General features: G+C 50.4%; 5 protein-coding genes across 5 annotated transcripts; 4 read left to right on the forward strand and 1 right to left on the reverse strand.

The window, feature by feature from the left end:
- The first annotated feature begins 1,167 nt into the window (after positions 1 to 1,167).
- Positions 1,168 to 3,799, forward strand: M430DRAFT_148360 (carbohydrate-binding module family 20 protein). The gene is made up of 4 exons (XM_024863119.1): positions 1,168 to 1,750; positions 1,811 to 2,177; positions 2,228 to 2,536; positions 2,584 to 3,799. Exons 1-4 carry the CDS (start codon positions 1,414 to 1,416, stop codon positions 3,554 to 3,556), a joined length of 1,986 nt encoding a protein of 661 aa, XP_024716814.1. The 5' UTR covers positions 1,168 to 1,413; the 3' UTR covers positions 3,557 to 3,799.
- Positions 3,800 to 4,641: 842 nt separating this feature from the next.
- On the forward strand, positions 4,642 to 6,734 carry M430DRAFT_110712 (hypothetical protein; the record flags this gene model as incomplete). The annotated part of the gene is made up of 7 exons (XM_024861382.1): positions 4,642 to 4,827; positions 4,877 to 4,955; positions 5,008 to 5,053; positions 5,110 to 5,279; positions 5,330 to 5,709; positions 5,758 to 6,130; positions 6,190 to 6,734. 7 exons carry the CDS (start codon positions 4,642 to 4,644, stop codon positions 6,732 to 6,734), a joined length of 1,779 nt encoding a protein of 592 aa, XP_024716815.1.
- A 1,098-nt stretch (positions 6,735 to 7,832) lies between these two features.
- M430DRAFT_148366 (hypothetical protein) lies at positions 7,833 to 10,234 on the forward strand (the record flags this gene model as incomplete). Its single annotated transcript, XM_024863120.1, has 5 exons — positions 7,833 to 8,313; positions 8,396 to 8,527; positions 8,577 to 8,686; positions 8,745 to 9,382; positions 9,437 to 10,234. The coding sequence occupies exons 1-5, from the start codon at positions 8,102 to 8,104 to the stop codon at positions 10,232 to 10,234; spliced, it is 1,890 nt and encodes a 629-aa protein (XP_024716816.1). The 5' UTR covers positions 7,833 to 8,101.
- A 458-nt stretch (positions 10,235 to 10,692) lies between these two features.
- M430DRAFT_37724 (hypothetical protein) lies at positions 10,693 to 12,982 on the reverse strand. Its single transcript, XM_024867173.1, has 3 exons — positions 12,359 to 12,982; positions 12,030 to 12,233; positions 10,693 to 11,979 (listed from the first exon to the last, which is right to left on the reverse strand). Exons 1-3 carry the CDS (start codon positions 12,833 to 12,835, stop codon positions 11,002 to 11,004), a joined length of 1,659 nt encoding a protein of 552 aa, XP_024716817.1. The 5' UTR covers positions 12,836 to 12,982; the 3' UTR covers positions 10,693 to 11,001.
- A 235-nt stretch (positions 12,983 to 13,217) lies between these two features.
- On the forward strand, positions 13,218 to 15,735 carry M430DRAFT_23311 (hypothetical protein; the record flags this gene model as incomplete). The annotated part of the gene is made up of 2 exons (XM_024864877.1): positions 13,218 to 13,326; positions 13,379 to 15,735. The coding sequence occupies 2 exons, from the start codon at positions 13,218 to 13,220 to the stop codon at positions 15,733 to 15,735; spliced, it is 2,466 nt and encodes an 821-aa protein (XP_024716818.1).
- Positions 15,736 to 16,386: the final 651 nt, after the last annotated feature.

Genomic DNA, 16,386 nt, shown 5'->3' on the forward strand with positions numbered 1-16,386 from the left:
CGGCCTGGCGACACCCACCATTGACATGTCGTCAGGGAATACATTTGTTAAAGGGGAAATGTGTCTGATACAATTGTTAGATACGAATGGCATTTTCATGATACGGTTTCGTAGCTTGCTACGACTCAATACTGGGAGACAGTAGGAGAATATGACAACGCTAACACGTTGCCAATCTGCAGAGTTTTCAAGTTCCTTGCCAAGGTCCTATTTTCTCGCAAACATTTCTTTGTATTATACATAAGGACATATCCGACATGGCAGCAGTACCTCACCTAAGATGCATTCTGCCTTGCTGTCGTTAGAATATGTGGTATAAGAAGATGGAGCCAAGATGGAGGAATTCTCTCAGTCTTCTCTGGCTGTGCCTACAACAGGGTAACCCTATGTGCCATACTTCTCCCAACTGAAGTTCCCTCGGCGCCGAACCGTCTTCCATTGATATGTGCCGGGTGATATCATGGGAGATGCTACTCTCTGGGGTGCATTGGGTTGAAGCGGACCGAGGGTAGCTGCCTGCATAGCCTCGATCAGCCTTTCATGGATGGACTGGCATAGAGAAGAGAGAAGATGATGCAAAGCCCGAGGGCAGTTCACAAAAAAGAAACGGTTGTTTCTCGGTGCGAACTCTACATAAATGCCGAAATTTCTGCAAAGCTTCAAGTGGTTCAACCCTGGACGACCCCGGCTTGGTATGTGTCGACTCTCGAGGGCTCTCGAGATCCCAAGATATAACATACATCATATTATCAACTTCACAAGCCAGCTGAATAGAGGCATGTGCCAGAGACAAGCCTGGGATCGCGCAGAACCCCCGGGGCGGACCGATAAGTGGACGGGGGATGTACCTCTGTAGTCTGTAGTGCCCTTTCTGCGGGGCTGGAGGACCTGAGCAGGAAGGTGAGTAGAGGACTCAGCACGGAGAATGCGGATATGATGCGGGATATTGATGTTGTTGTCGATGTTGCATATCATATGTACTTTTACATATCACAGTACTCTACAGTAGGCACTGTACTGTAGGAGGAGGTTTCCCTATGCGTGAATCTATAATTTTATCTGGCAAGCGAGAGATCTCTCCTGCTGCAACCTCAATCAATTATCAACACCGAAAGCCTCCTCCCGTTCCTCCCTGGCTGTGGTCTCTGGGGAGTAGTCTATGCCCGTCGACATACCCCGGACCTTGGTAATCCTTGTACAGAAAAGAAGCTTTCGCCACCGCGCTGCCCGACCCTGGTCCAGCGTCGTCGTCTTATAACCTTTGATGCGCATCGCAGTCCCATAGCGACGCCAACATCGGCCATACTCTGGAGTCACAGGGGCCATACTCCGGAGCCAAAGTCTAGATACTGAAGTACAGTGTACAGAGTCCGGGGTCAAAGCTCAGGACCTCAATATCAATATAAAACGGCCATGGACCTCTTTCAGTCCACTCTCTCTTCGTCACTTGTGCCCTTCAGCAACTTCAGTCTCACGTCAACAGTTGTTTATTCCACCATGCATTCCTTCACATCTCTTCTATTGGTCAGTGGTCTTGCTTTGCAGACCGCCATTGGCCTTCCCGAGCGAGGCAGAGGCGTCAAGGAACGTGAAGCCCAACTCCTGAAACGCTCTGTGGACTCATTCATTGAGACGGAAACCCCGATCGCACTAGCTGACTTGCTGTGCAATATTGGGTCTGCTGGAGAATGCGTTGCAGGCGCAAGTTCGGGGGTTGTGGTTGCTAGTCCGGATCGTGTGAACCCAGACTGTCTTACCCCTATGCCCTCCATCTCGATGGTTATGCGTAAAGTCCTCTGACACTGTCCAGATTTCTATACGTGGTCCCGTGATGCGGCCTTGACTTTCAAGTGCATTGTCGATACCTTCATCAGCAATTACTCTTCCTCGCTCCAGACGGAAATCGAGAACTACATTGATGCCCAGGCCTACATCCAGACTATTTCAAACCCCTCAGGAGGACTGTCAACCGGAGGGCTTGGCGAGCCAAAATTTAACGTTGATGAGACAGCCTTTACAGGCTCTTGGGGTCGCCCACAGAGAGATGGTCCAGCTCTTCGTGCTACAGCACTGGTTGCATACTCGAAATGGCTGATCAACAATGGATACTCGTCTACTGCAAGTTCTCTTGTGTGGCCAATCATCCAGAACGACCTCAGTTATGTAGCGGAGTATTGGTGGGATATAGCCTTCATCAATGATTTCTATTCGCTGATTGATATTGTAGGAACAACACTGGTTTTGATTTGTGGGAGGAGGTAGATGGGTCAAGTTTCTTCACACTTGCTGCACAGCACCGTGCACTTGTGGAAGGAAGTGCACTCGCCTCCCTCCTCGGGAAATCCTGTACATATTGTGATTCTCAAGCTCCTCAAGTTCTTTGCTTCCTTCAAAGTTTCTGGAGTCCATCTCAAGGCTATATTCTGGCCAATATCAATGAGAATAACGGCCGGACTGGAAAAGATGCGAACACACTCCTTGGTTCCATTCAGACCTTTGATCCTGATGCAGGATGTGATGCAACAACTTTCCAGCCGTACGTTCAATCTTGTTTCTTCAAACTCTCCCGTTAACCATTTCTAGCTGCTCTGATCGGGCCTTGGCGAATCACAAAGTCGTCACTGATTCGTTCCGTTCCATTTATGCCCTCAACTCTGGTATTCCCGAGGGAACCGCCGTCGCTGTGGGCCGTTACCCAGAAGATTCTTATCAAGGTGGCAATCCATGGTATCTCAATACTCTGGCCGCAGCTGAACAACTGTACGATGCGCTTTACACATGGGACAAACTGGGTTATATCACTGTTACTTCAACATCCTTAGCATTCTTCAATGACTTCGATACGTCAATCACTGTCGGCACATATGCTTCTTCATCTTCGACGTATACGACTCTGTACAACGCAGTTAAGACCTACGCAGATGGCTACATGAGCATTGTCGCAACATATGCACAGTCCAATGGATCGCTATCTGAGCAGTTTTCCCGATCTGATGGCAGCCCGCTTTCCGCATACGATCTGACATGGTCATATGCTGCTTTCTTAACTGCGGCAGCTCGTCGAGCAGGTGTTGTTCCATACTCTTGGGGAGAGCCAACCGCTTCTAGCCTCCCAGCGACGTGCTCATCTACATCTGCAATTGGCACCTATTCCACAGCTTCTACCGGCACCTGGCCCCTGAACCAAACTCCCACCTCAGGCAGTTATCCATCGACCACAGCGTCTTCCTGTTCGACAGCCACATCTGTTGCTGTGACATTCGATGAAACAGTGACAACCACCTACGGGGAGACCATTAAGATCGCAGGTAACCAAGCCATTCTTGGAAACTGGGATACTTCGGACGCATATGCGCTATCAAGCTCGCGCTACACTTCTTCGAACCCTCTTTGGGAGGGAACAGTGTCGTTTCCTGCTGGCACTGTAATCCAGTACAAATACATCAACGTAGCGAGCAACGGCGACGTCACCTGGGAGGCAGACCCAAACCACACATATACCGTTCCAGCAACTTGCGCGACAGCTGTGACGGTCAGCAACACCTGGCAGTCATAGCTTGAGAAAGTATGAGAGAAAGAGAAGTGATTAAAAACAAAAACAGCCCGAAGATTATCAAAGCGATTGCCAGATTGCAAGGACCCATAAGGCTATCGAGGGATTGGTGGAAGAATGGCTGGAAAAGCTGCGGCATTGACCTCTGATTTCGGTTTCCTAAGTCCGGTGTATTGATGATTATCCTTCAATCCCTAAGACTATACTCTACCTACCTAACTTGCTCAATGCGTATCTGCTCCCAAGTCTTTCAAAATTCCTTCAAGCCTTGAACTGCCCAACCATCATACAATCAGCCTCCGTCTCATTTACAGTGTCGTTCCCTAACGATGCCTGCGAGGCATATCATCTGAGCCAAACGAGACGCTGCTAGGGCGCAACAACACTTCCATCTGCACAAGGCTTCAACGTCAGGACAGCGCCAGCGCTCGAATCTTGCCATGATCTCGGTCGAGTAATTCCTCAGCGCAGAGATAGTACGAACCCTGTGGTTTCCTACGATATAAATCGCGCATAGCGTCCACCTTGGTCTCGTAGCCGCTCGAGCGGTTCATGGTTGGGGCCCAGGTTTTCGCTGTTTCCCACTTCCCCGAACGATCTGCGGGGTCTATAGGTAGGGTGTTCCATGGAACGGGAGGTCTAGGGCCGGCATAAATGCGGGGAAAGGCTTCGTTCCAGCCGATTCGCATGGCAGATGATCTTGATAGGCTGACTTGCAGCCCTTTGCAAGAAGCTTCATTGAACTTGACCAACTGCCTGGTATATTGCGATCGACTGTTCGGAAACGCACTCTCGATCGAACCTAGTGTGAGGACTTTTGATACGCACGAGCAATGGGCTTGATCTGGACAAAACGCCAACCGCGGTGCTTTGCACGTGTAATGGTGTACATAAAGGAGAACCCGAACGTTCAAATGCCTCGATTCTGGATAAAGAATTTGGTGAGGGCTCCATAGCACTTTCCCAGAGAATGTTTGGCTTTATGACGCTTTGTTCGTCTTGACGCTTTGTTTCCTCGGGAGCCCTGGCAGTTCCAAGTAGCCATAAAACCTTCTTGTTTTCCGGACACCATAAGGTTATACTCTACCATGAATGAAGTTTTGTCCCCTGCGACCGCCAGCAATGGTGTTGGTGTCGTCGACGAGAAGGGTATCAGTTCTAAATACAATGAAACGACTACGACCAGTGAGAGCCCCCTTGATCATGAAGATAATCATGAAAAGAATGGTCTCAGAATCTACGGTGATGATGAGGATCATGATATTGAACCTAAGGTATACCCGACTTTTCCAAGTCATAGTTCTTCGCTGACCAGCTTGACAGATGTCCTTCAGGCGCATGATGTCCTTGGTGGCCATGGCCTGCCTTTGGACTGGATCTCAAATTCCTGTTTATCTTTTTGGTTGGTCATCCTCTCAAGATGATGTTTCTCGTTGGCTGATGATGGGCATCAGGCTCTATTCCACCTTATATTTACTCAGATATTGGAGGTGTCGACCGGTATGAGTCCTTTCCCCAAAATCCTCGCTGGGAGAGACTAATCTTTTACTGTATAGCTGGATTTGGTTTGTACTTGCCAATTTACTCTCGCTAGCTGGCGTATGTCCTTTTGTGGGATCACTCTCTGATCTCCTCGGCCGTCGATATGTAGCATTGATGGGAGCGTTCTTCATCATACTCGGGATGATTGTTTGCTCAACAGCCCATAAAATGAACGTTTTCATTGGTAAGTGTCTACAACTAATTGGAGAAGACCTCAACTGATTTATCGTGAAGGCGGAATGTCCCTTGCGGGGGTTGGGGCGGGGATTAACGAACTTACTGCCCTTGCTGCCACATCCGAACTTGCACCCACCGCAAAGCGTGGGAAGTATGTCGCAGTCTTAATCTTCACCATTCTTCCCTACTGTCCCTCGGTGTTATGGGCTCAGCTCATCGCCTATCACTCCACATGGCGCTATTGTGGCCTCATATGTGGCGTTTGGGCTGCTATTGGATTCCTCCTTACGTTGTTCTTCTACTTCCCACCACCGCGTGTCAACTCCAAGGGTCTATCAACGAAGGAGATCATTCTCCAGATTGACTTTTTGGGGGGCTTTCTTAGCATATCAGGGATGATTCTATTCATGGCTGGCATGCAATGGGGTGGATATCAGGTTGGCTCGTCTCAACCCTTTGATGGATTATGTACTGACCATGGGTAGTACAAATGGTCTTCAGCCCACGTCCTTGCTCCTCTCATTCTAGGCTTCGCCCTCATTGTTGCATTCTGCTTCTGGGAAGCTTATGGTGCCAAGTTCCCCATGTTCCCATCCCGCCTGAAACAAGCCCCCCGAATTCTCATTCTGACGCTCATTATCACGTTCATCTCTGGTGCCAACTTCTTCTCCATCCTGATGTTTTGGCCTACTCAAGCCTTTAATGTATATGGCCACGATCCCATTGGTGTAGGTCTCCGCGGGATTCCAACAGGATTCTCTATCCTCGCTGGTGCCGTCATTGTCTTGTGGTGCCTATCTGTATTCAAGGGAAGAAACAGGGAGTTGATGATTATCAGCTCGGTTACCATGACAGCCGGTGAGGCCTATTTTACCTTTTTGGTACTCGGATCGATCTCTTGCTGAATGGTTAGATAGGATGCGGCGCTCTCGCTTGTGCTACTCGTTTCAATCTTCACCAGCTCTGGGGTGTTCTAGTTGTGGCCGGCCTTGGAATCGGCGGCATTGTAGTTCCCGCGTCTATAATCACCACCATTATCTGCCCCGACGACCTTATCGCGACCGTTGCTGCTCTTACTCTGGCTGTCCGGGTGATCGGGGGTTCGATCGGATACTGCGTCTACTACAATGTTTTCGTCAACAAGTTCGTCCCGGCCGCCACCAAGATGATAGGCGAGCTCATGGCGCTCGAGCTCCACATCACCAACGGGAGTAATATTGGCGCCGCCATCGAGTATACGTCGGGCAGTCTCCTCCCGTTGCTCCACACGATCCCGGGCATTGCGGGCAACGAGACGGCGTATAACATGGTGGTCCTTGCGGGACAGGAGGCCTTTGCCCACGCTTACAAGTACGTTTACTATACGAGCATCGCGTTTGGGTCGGTCAGTATCCTCGCGGCGTGCTTTCTGGGGGATATCAGCCCCTATATGGATGACCACGTCGCGGTGGTCATGCACTAGTTGATGATACCCGACTCGGGTGCGATGCCGAACGGGAATGTCTCAGTCAGTTAAGGTACGGAACAATACTTGGCGTTCACAACCGAGCCATAGGGCGACAAATAGTCTCTGGCATTATTAGCACCCGTCGGTAGTATAGGACTATAGGTAAGTAAGGTACCTACCATAGATAGGATATTTAAATCGACCTCGCTCGGCGCTCTCTTCTCATATTCATCAATCTCTTGGCCGAAAACCTCCTCCTTTCATGAACGAGAACAAGAACCGCTCCATCCGAGACATCAGTGACACCTATCTATATCCTCCAACACGCGACTCGAGGAAAAAGCCCATAAAAAGTCAGTCAAACATCCCCCCCCCCCTATAATCAATCCTATTTACCCGGAATCCGCTCACGAGGCAACCTCCCCTTCCCCTTCCCCTGTCCCCCCTGAAAGCCCCTCGTGCTGCCTCGTGCACTCACCATCTAGACTCGTCATCCAATAAAAACAAACATACACACGGCCCAGCCCCTGGTCTTCCCGTTCTAGACTAGGTAATCAACCCCGCATTCTGCACACCATATATATCTCGCATCATCTGCGCGCCACGTACACGGGCCCTTTTTTATCTATTCTCGACATCTCTAATTGCAACTGCCGAGTGAATAGGTTAGGTAGGTTAGGTAGGTAGGCTTAGTACTGTGTGTAAGATAAGGTAAGATAAGGTAAGGTAAGATAGGTAGTGAGTTTGTGTAGCATACCTAGCAACATAGTAAAGTAACGCTTAACGCAGCCCGATTCTTCTTGGCTGACTGGCTTGCTGGCTGGCTGGCTGGCGGTGAGTGAGTGAGACAACAGAAGGGACCACCGTTCCGAGGAACGGAGCTGCTCAGTCAGTCAGGAACGCGGCTGGCTGGTCTTTCTTTTTTATTTTTTTGGGGTGAACTTTTCAATTTTTGGGAATTTTTAAAGTTTTCGTGTCGTGCTAGCTTCAGCATGTTTATTGTCTCAGAGAAGAGAGGCGAGGCCTAGACCTGGACCTGGCTGGGTCTGGGTCTGGGTGTGAACTTGTGAGGGCTTAGGAGAGAAAGGGAAAGAAAGAACGCGTGAGGGTTGGCGCGGGTTAGTTAGGGGTTGGCCAGCCAAGATGGGGATGGGGGGGGGAGTAGAGTAGAGTAGGTCATGAGGGAGGGTATGTAGCTAGCAGAGGGAAAGAGGGAAAAAAAAAAGGGTCACTGGGCCTTTTCTTTCTTAGGGAACGTCGTGTTGATTATATGTATGTTAGGGTTCGCGCCTTGGAGAGATGGAAGGGGGGGGTTATATTTCCTAGAGGCATTCTAATTTCTAGGAGTCTTTGGATATATATACATATATATATTGTTCAGGATGCTGATGCCACCGCCTTTCTGCCTCCTAGTTTCGTATCTTGCGGTTGTGTCTTCGGCTGTGGTTATTGATGAACGAGGTACAAAGATCAAGATCCAGCACGGACAAAGGGATGCTGTCGATGCTTCGCAGGCAGACCCTGTGGTTGATTTGGGATATGCTGTTTACGAAGGATATTATGACGAGACGACCCAGTTGAATGTCTTCAAGGGGTATGTTGATTGATCTCTCTCTTCTCCGATGGGAACGTGGGAAAGGAAAGGAAAGGAATGGTGCTGATGATATGAAATGAAGGATACGTTATGCAGCCCCGCCGCTTGGAAAGCTGAGATGGCAGCGACCACAAACACCAGCTGTGAATCGAAGCCACACGATACCAGCAAAGAACTATCCTCCACGCTGCCCGCAAGGCTTCGATTCTCCCATGTAAGTACCCAGAACTCAACTGCAAGCCTTCTTCTCTAACGCAATGGAGGCCGAGTGGCTATGTATTTCCGGACGGAGGAGTTGGGAATGAAGACTGCCTGTTCTTGAGTGTGTTTCAACCCAAGAACGCTGTGAATCTCCCGGTAATGGTTTGGATCCGTAAGTGTTCCTCGTTCCCCTTCCATTTCCCAGAAGGCATAGACTGATATGGCTCTAGATGGAGGCGGATATGGAAGCGGAGCTGGAGACAACGATATGTCGGAGATGGTAGTGACGAACAACCACGGCTTCATAGTGGTCCTTATACAGTACCGTCTTGGAGCGTTTGGCTTTTTGTCCTCAGCAGAGGTTGCCCAATTTGGAACGCCAAATGCAGGGCTATATGATATGCTCTTCTCCCTGCAATGGGTGCAGAAGCATATCAGAGCCTTCGGTGGAGATCCTTCAAGAGTTACCGTCTCTGGCGAATCTGCTGGAGCAGGTGGCGTCATGCTGCTATCCATGGCATTCGGTGGCAGTCTAGGCACTGCACTTTTCAATAACGCTATTGTTGCCAGTCCCTACCTACCTGGGCAGTGGGACTATGATGATGATGTACCATCTCAGTTCTATCGTCTTTTCGCACAGGAGGTTGGATGCCTCAGCGAGTCACTCGATATGGACGATCCGACTGTTTTCGAGTGTCTGCAAGCAAAAGATACTCTTTCTTTACAGAATGCGAGCCTTTCTATAGGGAGTAACACAAAGTATGGCCAATGGGCTTTCTTGCCGGTTACGGATGGGGATATCCTGCGCAAGAGACCATCAGAACAGCTTCTCGCTGGAGAAGTGAACGGGGTCAGGATGTTATCAGGAGTAAGCACACACCCCCTCACTTCATCCCAGCCCGATGATTCTGACATTCCGTAGCATAATGCCAACGAAGGTGCTATGTTTGTGCCCCAAGGGATATTGACTAGCGACGACTTCGACGCTTTTATCCAAGATCTCTTCCCTCTCATGGGCGAGGAAGATCTGTCTCGCATTGCAGAAGCCTACGCTATCCCGCCCACGACTCCAGGGCCGCTCTATAGCACGCTCGGGGACAGCGGTCCCACGGCCTTGAACCAATCAGGATTCGGAACAGGACAGCAGCAGCGCGCAAACAATCTCTATGCCGAGACGGCGTTCGTGTGTGCAAGTTATTGGCTTGCCACTGCATTCCCCACCGCATGGAAATATCAGTATTCGGTTCCTCCAGCACAACATGGTGCAGACCTGGATGCGTACTACACGGCTAACAGCCAGTTCTTTGGTGAAGGCACACTCTCGCCGGGTTTCCGGACCGCGATGCAGGAGATATGGGGTCGCTTCATCATGGACAATGACCCTACATTACCTGCATCTGCCATCAAGAAGATCACCACAGCGTCGAACGGAAGCGCGACTGGTGATGACATTACCGCGGCAGGCACTGGAAGCTGGCCCGTATGGAGCGGTGGATGGGGTTTCGATCAGGGCTATCAGATGCTGAATCTCAACATGACGGGCGGCCACCCCGTGCAATACCAGTGGTACAGTGCGGATGGTCACAGGGCGACCATCACAGAGTATGCTGGGCCGGGGCTGACAGCCAAGTTTGATGTTGTGGATGCTTGGAGTTGGGAGGGCGGAAGGGGAAGAAGATGTCAGCTGTGGGCTGATATGGGTGCTCTGGTGCCCGAGTGATCGATTGATTCCTGGCGTGTGTTGATATCAATTTTGCGGTTCGTGTGGTTGTCGAAAGGTCAGAAAAGGTTATGTATGGACTTACGAAGGGCGGATTCCGTAATGGCAGCGGGAAAGAATCCTTGTTTCACGACATAATGAACGAAGTAACGATCATTTTTCTTACTGCACATCAGTTCTTGGAGTTGGAAGATCAAGAGATGAGATACGAGACCATGGCCCCCATGAGTTCGCCTATATTTTCGCTCCGGGAAAAGACCTACCTCCTATACCTTATCCTCTCCCCCTTTTTCATACCTTCCTACCAACCCCAAATTCAGGGGAACCTAAATACAACATGTCTGTGGGTGTGATGCAATTCAAAGTGTATCATATAATACAAACCCTCTGAAAAGAGGTGTAAAATTTCACTAATATATGCGGAGAAGAATTAGCTAACAGTTATCTGGACATTAAATGACTGGAACCATTTCAATAATTGATTATAAGGAGACTGACTCTACAGCTACCACCGAAGCTTTTAGCGTAGCATTCATTATTCTTACATTCCAGTGTACCTGCGCATAAGGAGTTTCTTTTCCTGAATGGAACCTCTTTTTTTTTTGGTGGCTTGGTGCAGCAGAGTTTTGAGACATATTCTGCTCTCTTCCTGTGGTAAGAAAGCTCGATTCACGAGGCTAAAAGACCTACAAGTACGTCGTCACCTGTAGGTAGATGATGAGGAACAATTGAGAAGTTTGAATGAAAGCGTAGGGTATCAATTCTGTTCAAGCACCCCTCTTACTGGCAAATCTAGCCAGCGCAGGACCAAGCTCCTGCTCGCTAGCCTTTAGCCTCTTCTGTTGCCTCTCGCTCTGAGCTTTTCTCAGCTCCTCGATCCTCATCCTCCGCTCATCAATTATGTTCTTCGATCCCTTCTTTCTCAGGTACTTCCGCAAACTGCTGTTTTTACCTCGGCCCCTGTTCTTGATGTCGGCTATTGGATCAACCGGCTTCTTGTCGAGATCCTTTTCGGCCTTTCTTTGCTCTGCGGACATCAAGTCCAAGTTGCCAATGTAGTCAGGGTTGAGTGAAATCATCTCGGGTTGAAGCTTGTTGAGCAGTGATTTGACTTCAGCCTCCTGCCTCTGCTTCGTGTTCTCGTAGGGGTTCACTTCCAGAGCGTCGAAGTTGGGCTCTCCAGCTCCAGGGACCAGTACCGAAGAGAAGCCTTTATCGGTTGAGACACCCAACACATCCTCAAATGGACACCACCGTGCGCGCTCGATTCTGTTTCCCTCACCACCCCATGCCATATACGGACTTTGAATCTTCTCTTGCTCCAATGCATGCTTGGTGAATAGTCCTCGCCAAATCGACACTTGGGTTCCCCAGCCGACAGCTGTCAACCCTCGGTCGGATATAGTTACGGACGATGCTGGTTGTCTTGTAAAATAGCTGTTGACTTCTTTGAACATACGGATATCCCAGACTGACATTTTGAGGTCCTGGCCAGTCGAGACCATATATCTTCCTTCTCGGTCAACTGCTATTGATCGTACGGGACCTCGATGGGCAAGGAGTTTGACCAGGGGCGTTGTCACGTTAGGTGACCATAATGTGACTGTGCCGTTTTGGTGGCCCATGTGAAGGATAGCGTTGTAAGGATTTTGAGTCAGGGCGGTGGGCGACCCAAGTCTTGTAGGTATTTCAATGACCATTTGGCCAGTGGAGACATCCTGGTATTTCAGATAGCCCGCATTTCCCTAGAGTGTTGTCAGTACTTTGCCTCCAACAGAGCCCAGAATCTACATACCACTGTTGCTAGAAGATAATGGTAGGGAAGAAACTCCATATTTGTGACCTCAATATGCTTCTTCAGACAATGAATCTCTACACCGGCTCGATCGTATATATAGACGTATTTCTTTTGCGCCACCGCAAACATCTGATTGTTATGCAGCCATCGTGCATCCCGCACTGTCTCTCCGAGTTGTAATTCACACCCTAACTTGCCAGCCTGTGGATCTGTATGTTAGTTGTGATTATTCAAGAAGTGTTGCAACAGGTCCATTGTTGGCACCAGATTCTATCGAGACTCCTGGATCTGCCACAGAAAGATGATAACTGTACTAGGGGACTCACCCTCCAATCCATGGTAGCAATATGTCCCTTCCTTCCAGCTAGCAGAAGATCCCGTCCATTCCTGGTGTATTCAGCCACATAAGGTCCGCCGTCCAACTTCAATTCAAAGCCCATCTTTGCCGTCGTAACTGAGACATTCTTTTTGATCTCGTCCTGGCTAATCTTATACGTCCTCTCCAGTTCTGTTTCGGGCTCCAGAAATCCACCAGTGCTCTCGTGCAGAATCTCTGCATCTTTCGCCCTCAGCGCTGCCTCCCTGTATTTGCTCTCGAGTGCCTTCATGTTCCCCCGTAGCTTCTTGTCTCTAATCGACTTCACCGCGATCTTGCGTCCCCTGCCATAATCTCTCTCAGCTTCTTTGCGTCTGCGAATCTGCAGATCTGACTCGGCCTGTGTGAGTTCTGTACGCGGGCGCTTCGCCGGGATTACGCCATTGTAATCTGTCTTTGTGACAGTCTCTTCAGTTGTATCAGCCATGTTGGGCGATTGTTTTTAGAGGCACATGCGGATGCGCGAGGCAATGGATATTAGGCTCTTCGAAAGCGCAATGTGATGATAATGACCAGAGGAGGGTTTGGGGAAAGCGGTCCAGGTATCGAGGCGTCGAAATGCAGGACAGGTTGGATGATAATCCAGGAAACTTAAGGCTGTACTCAACTTTTTAGCTACATGGAGTGAAAATAATCTCTGCCAAGATTTCCGATAAGCGATAAGCCTCTAGCGCACAAAAAATTATCACAACCCCACGCCGAGGAACAAACAAAATTGCCCAGAATATTTCGAGAATTCGATATCAGAGGACTTCACACTGGCATCACTCCCGTTTAGATTCAAAGCCGGTGGTAACGGCAGCGGCAGCATGCCTTCCAGTGTTGCGTCCCACTCGCATAGGAGTACTACGAAAGTATCCCACAAGCCGTTTAAATCTCGGAAAGCGACCAAGGGCGCATTGAAGGAACTCTCCAAAGGTTTGGCTGAATATTATTTCAAGAAGTCGCATCTACTAATAATAATTTATAGGCAAGGTCGCAGACTTGAGCCATCGGAAAACTCCTCACCAGCAGCTCATGTCCAAGTTTGATCGACGAAACCAAGCACGGCAGAAGCAGCAAGCGAAACACAAGGAGCATCTGAGGGAGACGAGTATTTTCGCTGGCCGTGATGGAGCACCGAGAATAGTGGCTGTCATCCCTCTGTGTGAGGATGTAGATGCGGCGGCGGCTGTGCGACTTTTGAGCGGTAGTCTGGACATCGACGCGGAGATCCCAGAAGAAGGCACCGTCCGCACCGATGTCGACCGATTCAAGCAGAAGATTCAGTATGTGGTAGCTAAACGAGATCTTATGGCCTGCTTGGATGCAGGAAGAGTGGCCGACTTCGTCATATTCATTTTGTCGCCGGACAAGGAAGTTGATCCTTTGGGGGAGCTGATCATACGAAGTATCGAGGGACAAGGCTTGTCAACAATGTTGACGGTTGTTCAAGGTTTAGATAAGATCGAACCTGTGAAGAAACGGTCTCAAGTTCTTTCATCACTCAAATCCTACATTCAACACTTTCATCCGGAGCAAGAGAAGGTTCACAATTTGGATTCCAGGCAGGAATGCGCGAATCTCATGCGTTCACTATGCACACTTACCCCGAAAGGCGTTCGCTGGCGAGAGGATAGAAGCTGGATGCTGGTTGATGAAGTACAATGGCCCGCGAACGAGCAAGAGAATGTTATTCTGACCGGGATCGTCAGGGGCAAGGGATTGAAGGCAGATAGATTGGTTCAGGTTGGAGATTGGGGCGATTTCCAAATTGAGAAAATCACGGCCGCTCCACTAGTCTCAGAGAGGAGGAAGACAGAAGGAATGGCGGTTGACGACGGAGAGAAAATACTAGATACCCCCACGGAGGAGCAGGACGATCTTGCGGAACTCGCTCCCGAAGAAATCATGATGGATGACGATATGGATGCCACAATGTCAGTGGCCACGACTGAAAAACGTGGAGTGCTTCTAGATGATCATCACTACTTTTCAGACGATGAAACGCATCTGCCTCCCCCACCAAAAAGACTACCCAAGGGAACATCAGCATATCAAGCTGCATGGTATCTAGGAGACGAGTTCTCCGATTCTGGATCGGATTTCGAGGATGTTGAGCCAAGCAGCATGGCCATGGATACACCGGCTCTGCCGCAAGATGGTATTGAAGGGTTCGCTCCTCGAGAACCTACCGAGGCTGCGCCTTCAGAGTATCCACAGTCAGAGATGTTTTTAGATCCCACTCCAGACGACGAAGCGGAGGCAGAGCAGCTCGCGGCGTTCAGAGGACGTAAGAGGGACGAAGCCGAGGAGGACCGCGAGTTTCCAGACGAGATTGAGCTTCACCCGCATGTCCTAGCACGGGAGAGACTGGCAAGATATCGGGGACTGAAGAGTCTTCGGACCAGCCCTTGGGAGGAGGCGGAAGACAGAGCCCACGAACCAGAAGACTGGAGACGATTGCTCCAGGTCCCGAACTACAAGTCGGCGAGGAGTCAAGTCACTCGCGAGGCTTTGGTTGGGGGTGTGGCGCCTGGAACCCGGGTTCATGTTTATCTCCGAAACGTCCCCACGTCCCTTCAATCGACATACAATCCCGCGCATCCCCTAACCCTCTTCTCCCTGCTCCGCCACGAGCACAAGCGTGCAGTCGTCAACTTCGACCTGACTCTCAGCTCGGACTACCCAGCACCGATCAAGTCGAAGACAGAGCTGATCGTCCAATGCGGACCGCGCCGGTTTGTCATCAACCCGCTCTTCTCCCAAGGGGGCAACACCCCCAACGACGTGCACAAATTCGACCGCTTCCTGCACCCCGGTGGTTCTGCCGTCGCGTCCTTCATTGCTCCTCTCACCTGGGGCTCTGTGCCCACTCTCTTCTTCAAGCGCACTAGTCCCGATGAGTCGACAGACGACGACCCCGACGCAGCGAAGCTCCCCCTGACCCTCGTCGGCACAGGCACATCACTGCCGCCATCCTCGCAGCGCGTCATCGCCAAACGCATCATCTTGACGGGTCACCCGTACAAGATCCACAAGAAGCTCGTGACGATCCGGTACATGTTCTTCAACCGCGAGGACGTGGAGTGGTTCAAGGCCCTGCAGCTGTGGACGAAGAGGGGCCGGAGCGGCTTCATCAAGGAGAGTCTGGGCACGCACGGCTACTTCAAGGCGACGTTCGACGGGAAGATCAACCCGCAGGATTCGATCGGCGTCAGTCTGTACAAGCGCATGTGGCCGCGGAACGCGAGGGCGTGGAACCCGGCTGTGGAGTTGAAGGGGGAGGCGAAAGAGGAGGCACAGGATGTGGAGATGGAGGTGGAGGGCGGCGGCGTTGTGGTGTAGATATCTGGCTCGTGTTTGGAGTAGGTAGGCATGAATACGAAATTTTGATGATTGATGAGCGTCAAGCTGTCAGGTCCCATCTGTCACTCAGGTTCACGGTGTGTGCATTTCATTGGTACGTTTTATTCGCCCGTGTTCTTGGAAAAGTCTTCTTCTACTACTGTGCCGCTTCTGTAAGGGTCCTCGATTAGGAGTGACGGCGTACCTGTCAAGTCACGTCTTTGCCTGGAAGCGTGTCGTGATCCGGGGGCTCTTCCAAGGGGACTCTGTGGCCAGACCTGTCCAGGAGACAGATAGAAACCGTAGAACTCACCCGCTCCCATTCGACAATTCCCCTTATCTATCGCGCATTCGGCGGCAGGAGCACGCAATGCGGGGGGTTACTGCTTCTGCGACTGCTTATTAATGACATGCCGTGCGGGCACTCCAGACTCCAGAGTCTACGGATGGGAATCTCGAGAGACAGGCGGCAGGCCAAAATGTGCCGTTGCGTCGTGAGTCGTCGTGAGTCGTGGAGGCCTGTAAGTGGGAATGGTGTCAGACGCAGGGATCATAGCGAAAGCATGCGCGTTGCCGACGCGAAAAGGTTGCTCCCAGATTGACAAGATCCTTCATATACCTGGCCAAGACCGCTTCGTTATCATGGCTGTG

The sequence above is a fragment of the Amorphotheca resinae genome (genome assembly GCF_003019875.1).
Source record: "Amorphotheca resinae ATCC 22711 unplaced genomic scaffold M430scaffold_14, whole genome shotgun sequence".
Classification (NCBI taxonomy): Eukaryota; Fungi; Ascomycota; class Leotiomycetes; order Helotiales; family Amorphothecaceae; genus Amorphotheca; species Amorphotheca resinae.

Coding starts and splice junctions, on each gene's coding strand:
- M430DRAFT_148360 (XM_024863119.1), top strand. CDS start 1,414: ATGGACCTCTTTCAGTCCACTCTCTCTTCGTCACTTGTGCCCTTCAGC. Junction 1,751..1,810: donor GGATCGTGTGAACCCAGACT/GTCTTACCCCTA, acceptor GACACTGTCCAG/ATTTCTATACGTGGTCCCGT. Junction 2,178..2,227: donor AGTTATGTAGCGGAGTATTG/GTGGGATATAGC, acceptor TTGATATTGTAG/GAACAACACTGGTTTTGATT.
- M430DRAFT_37724 (XM_024867173.1), bottom strand. CDS start 12,835: ATGGCTGATACAACTGAAGAGACTGTCACAAAGACAGATTACAATGGC. Junction 12,234..12,358: donor TTGCTACCATGGATTGGAGG/GTGAGTCCCCTA, acceptor ACAGATCCACAG/GCTGGCAAGTTAGGGTGTGA. Junction 11,980..12,029: donor ATTATCTTCTAGCAACAGTG/GTATGTAGATTC, acceptor ACAACACTCTAG/GGAAATGCGGGCTATCTGAA.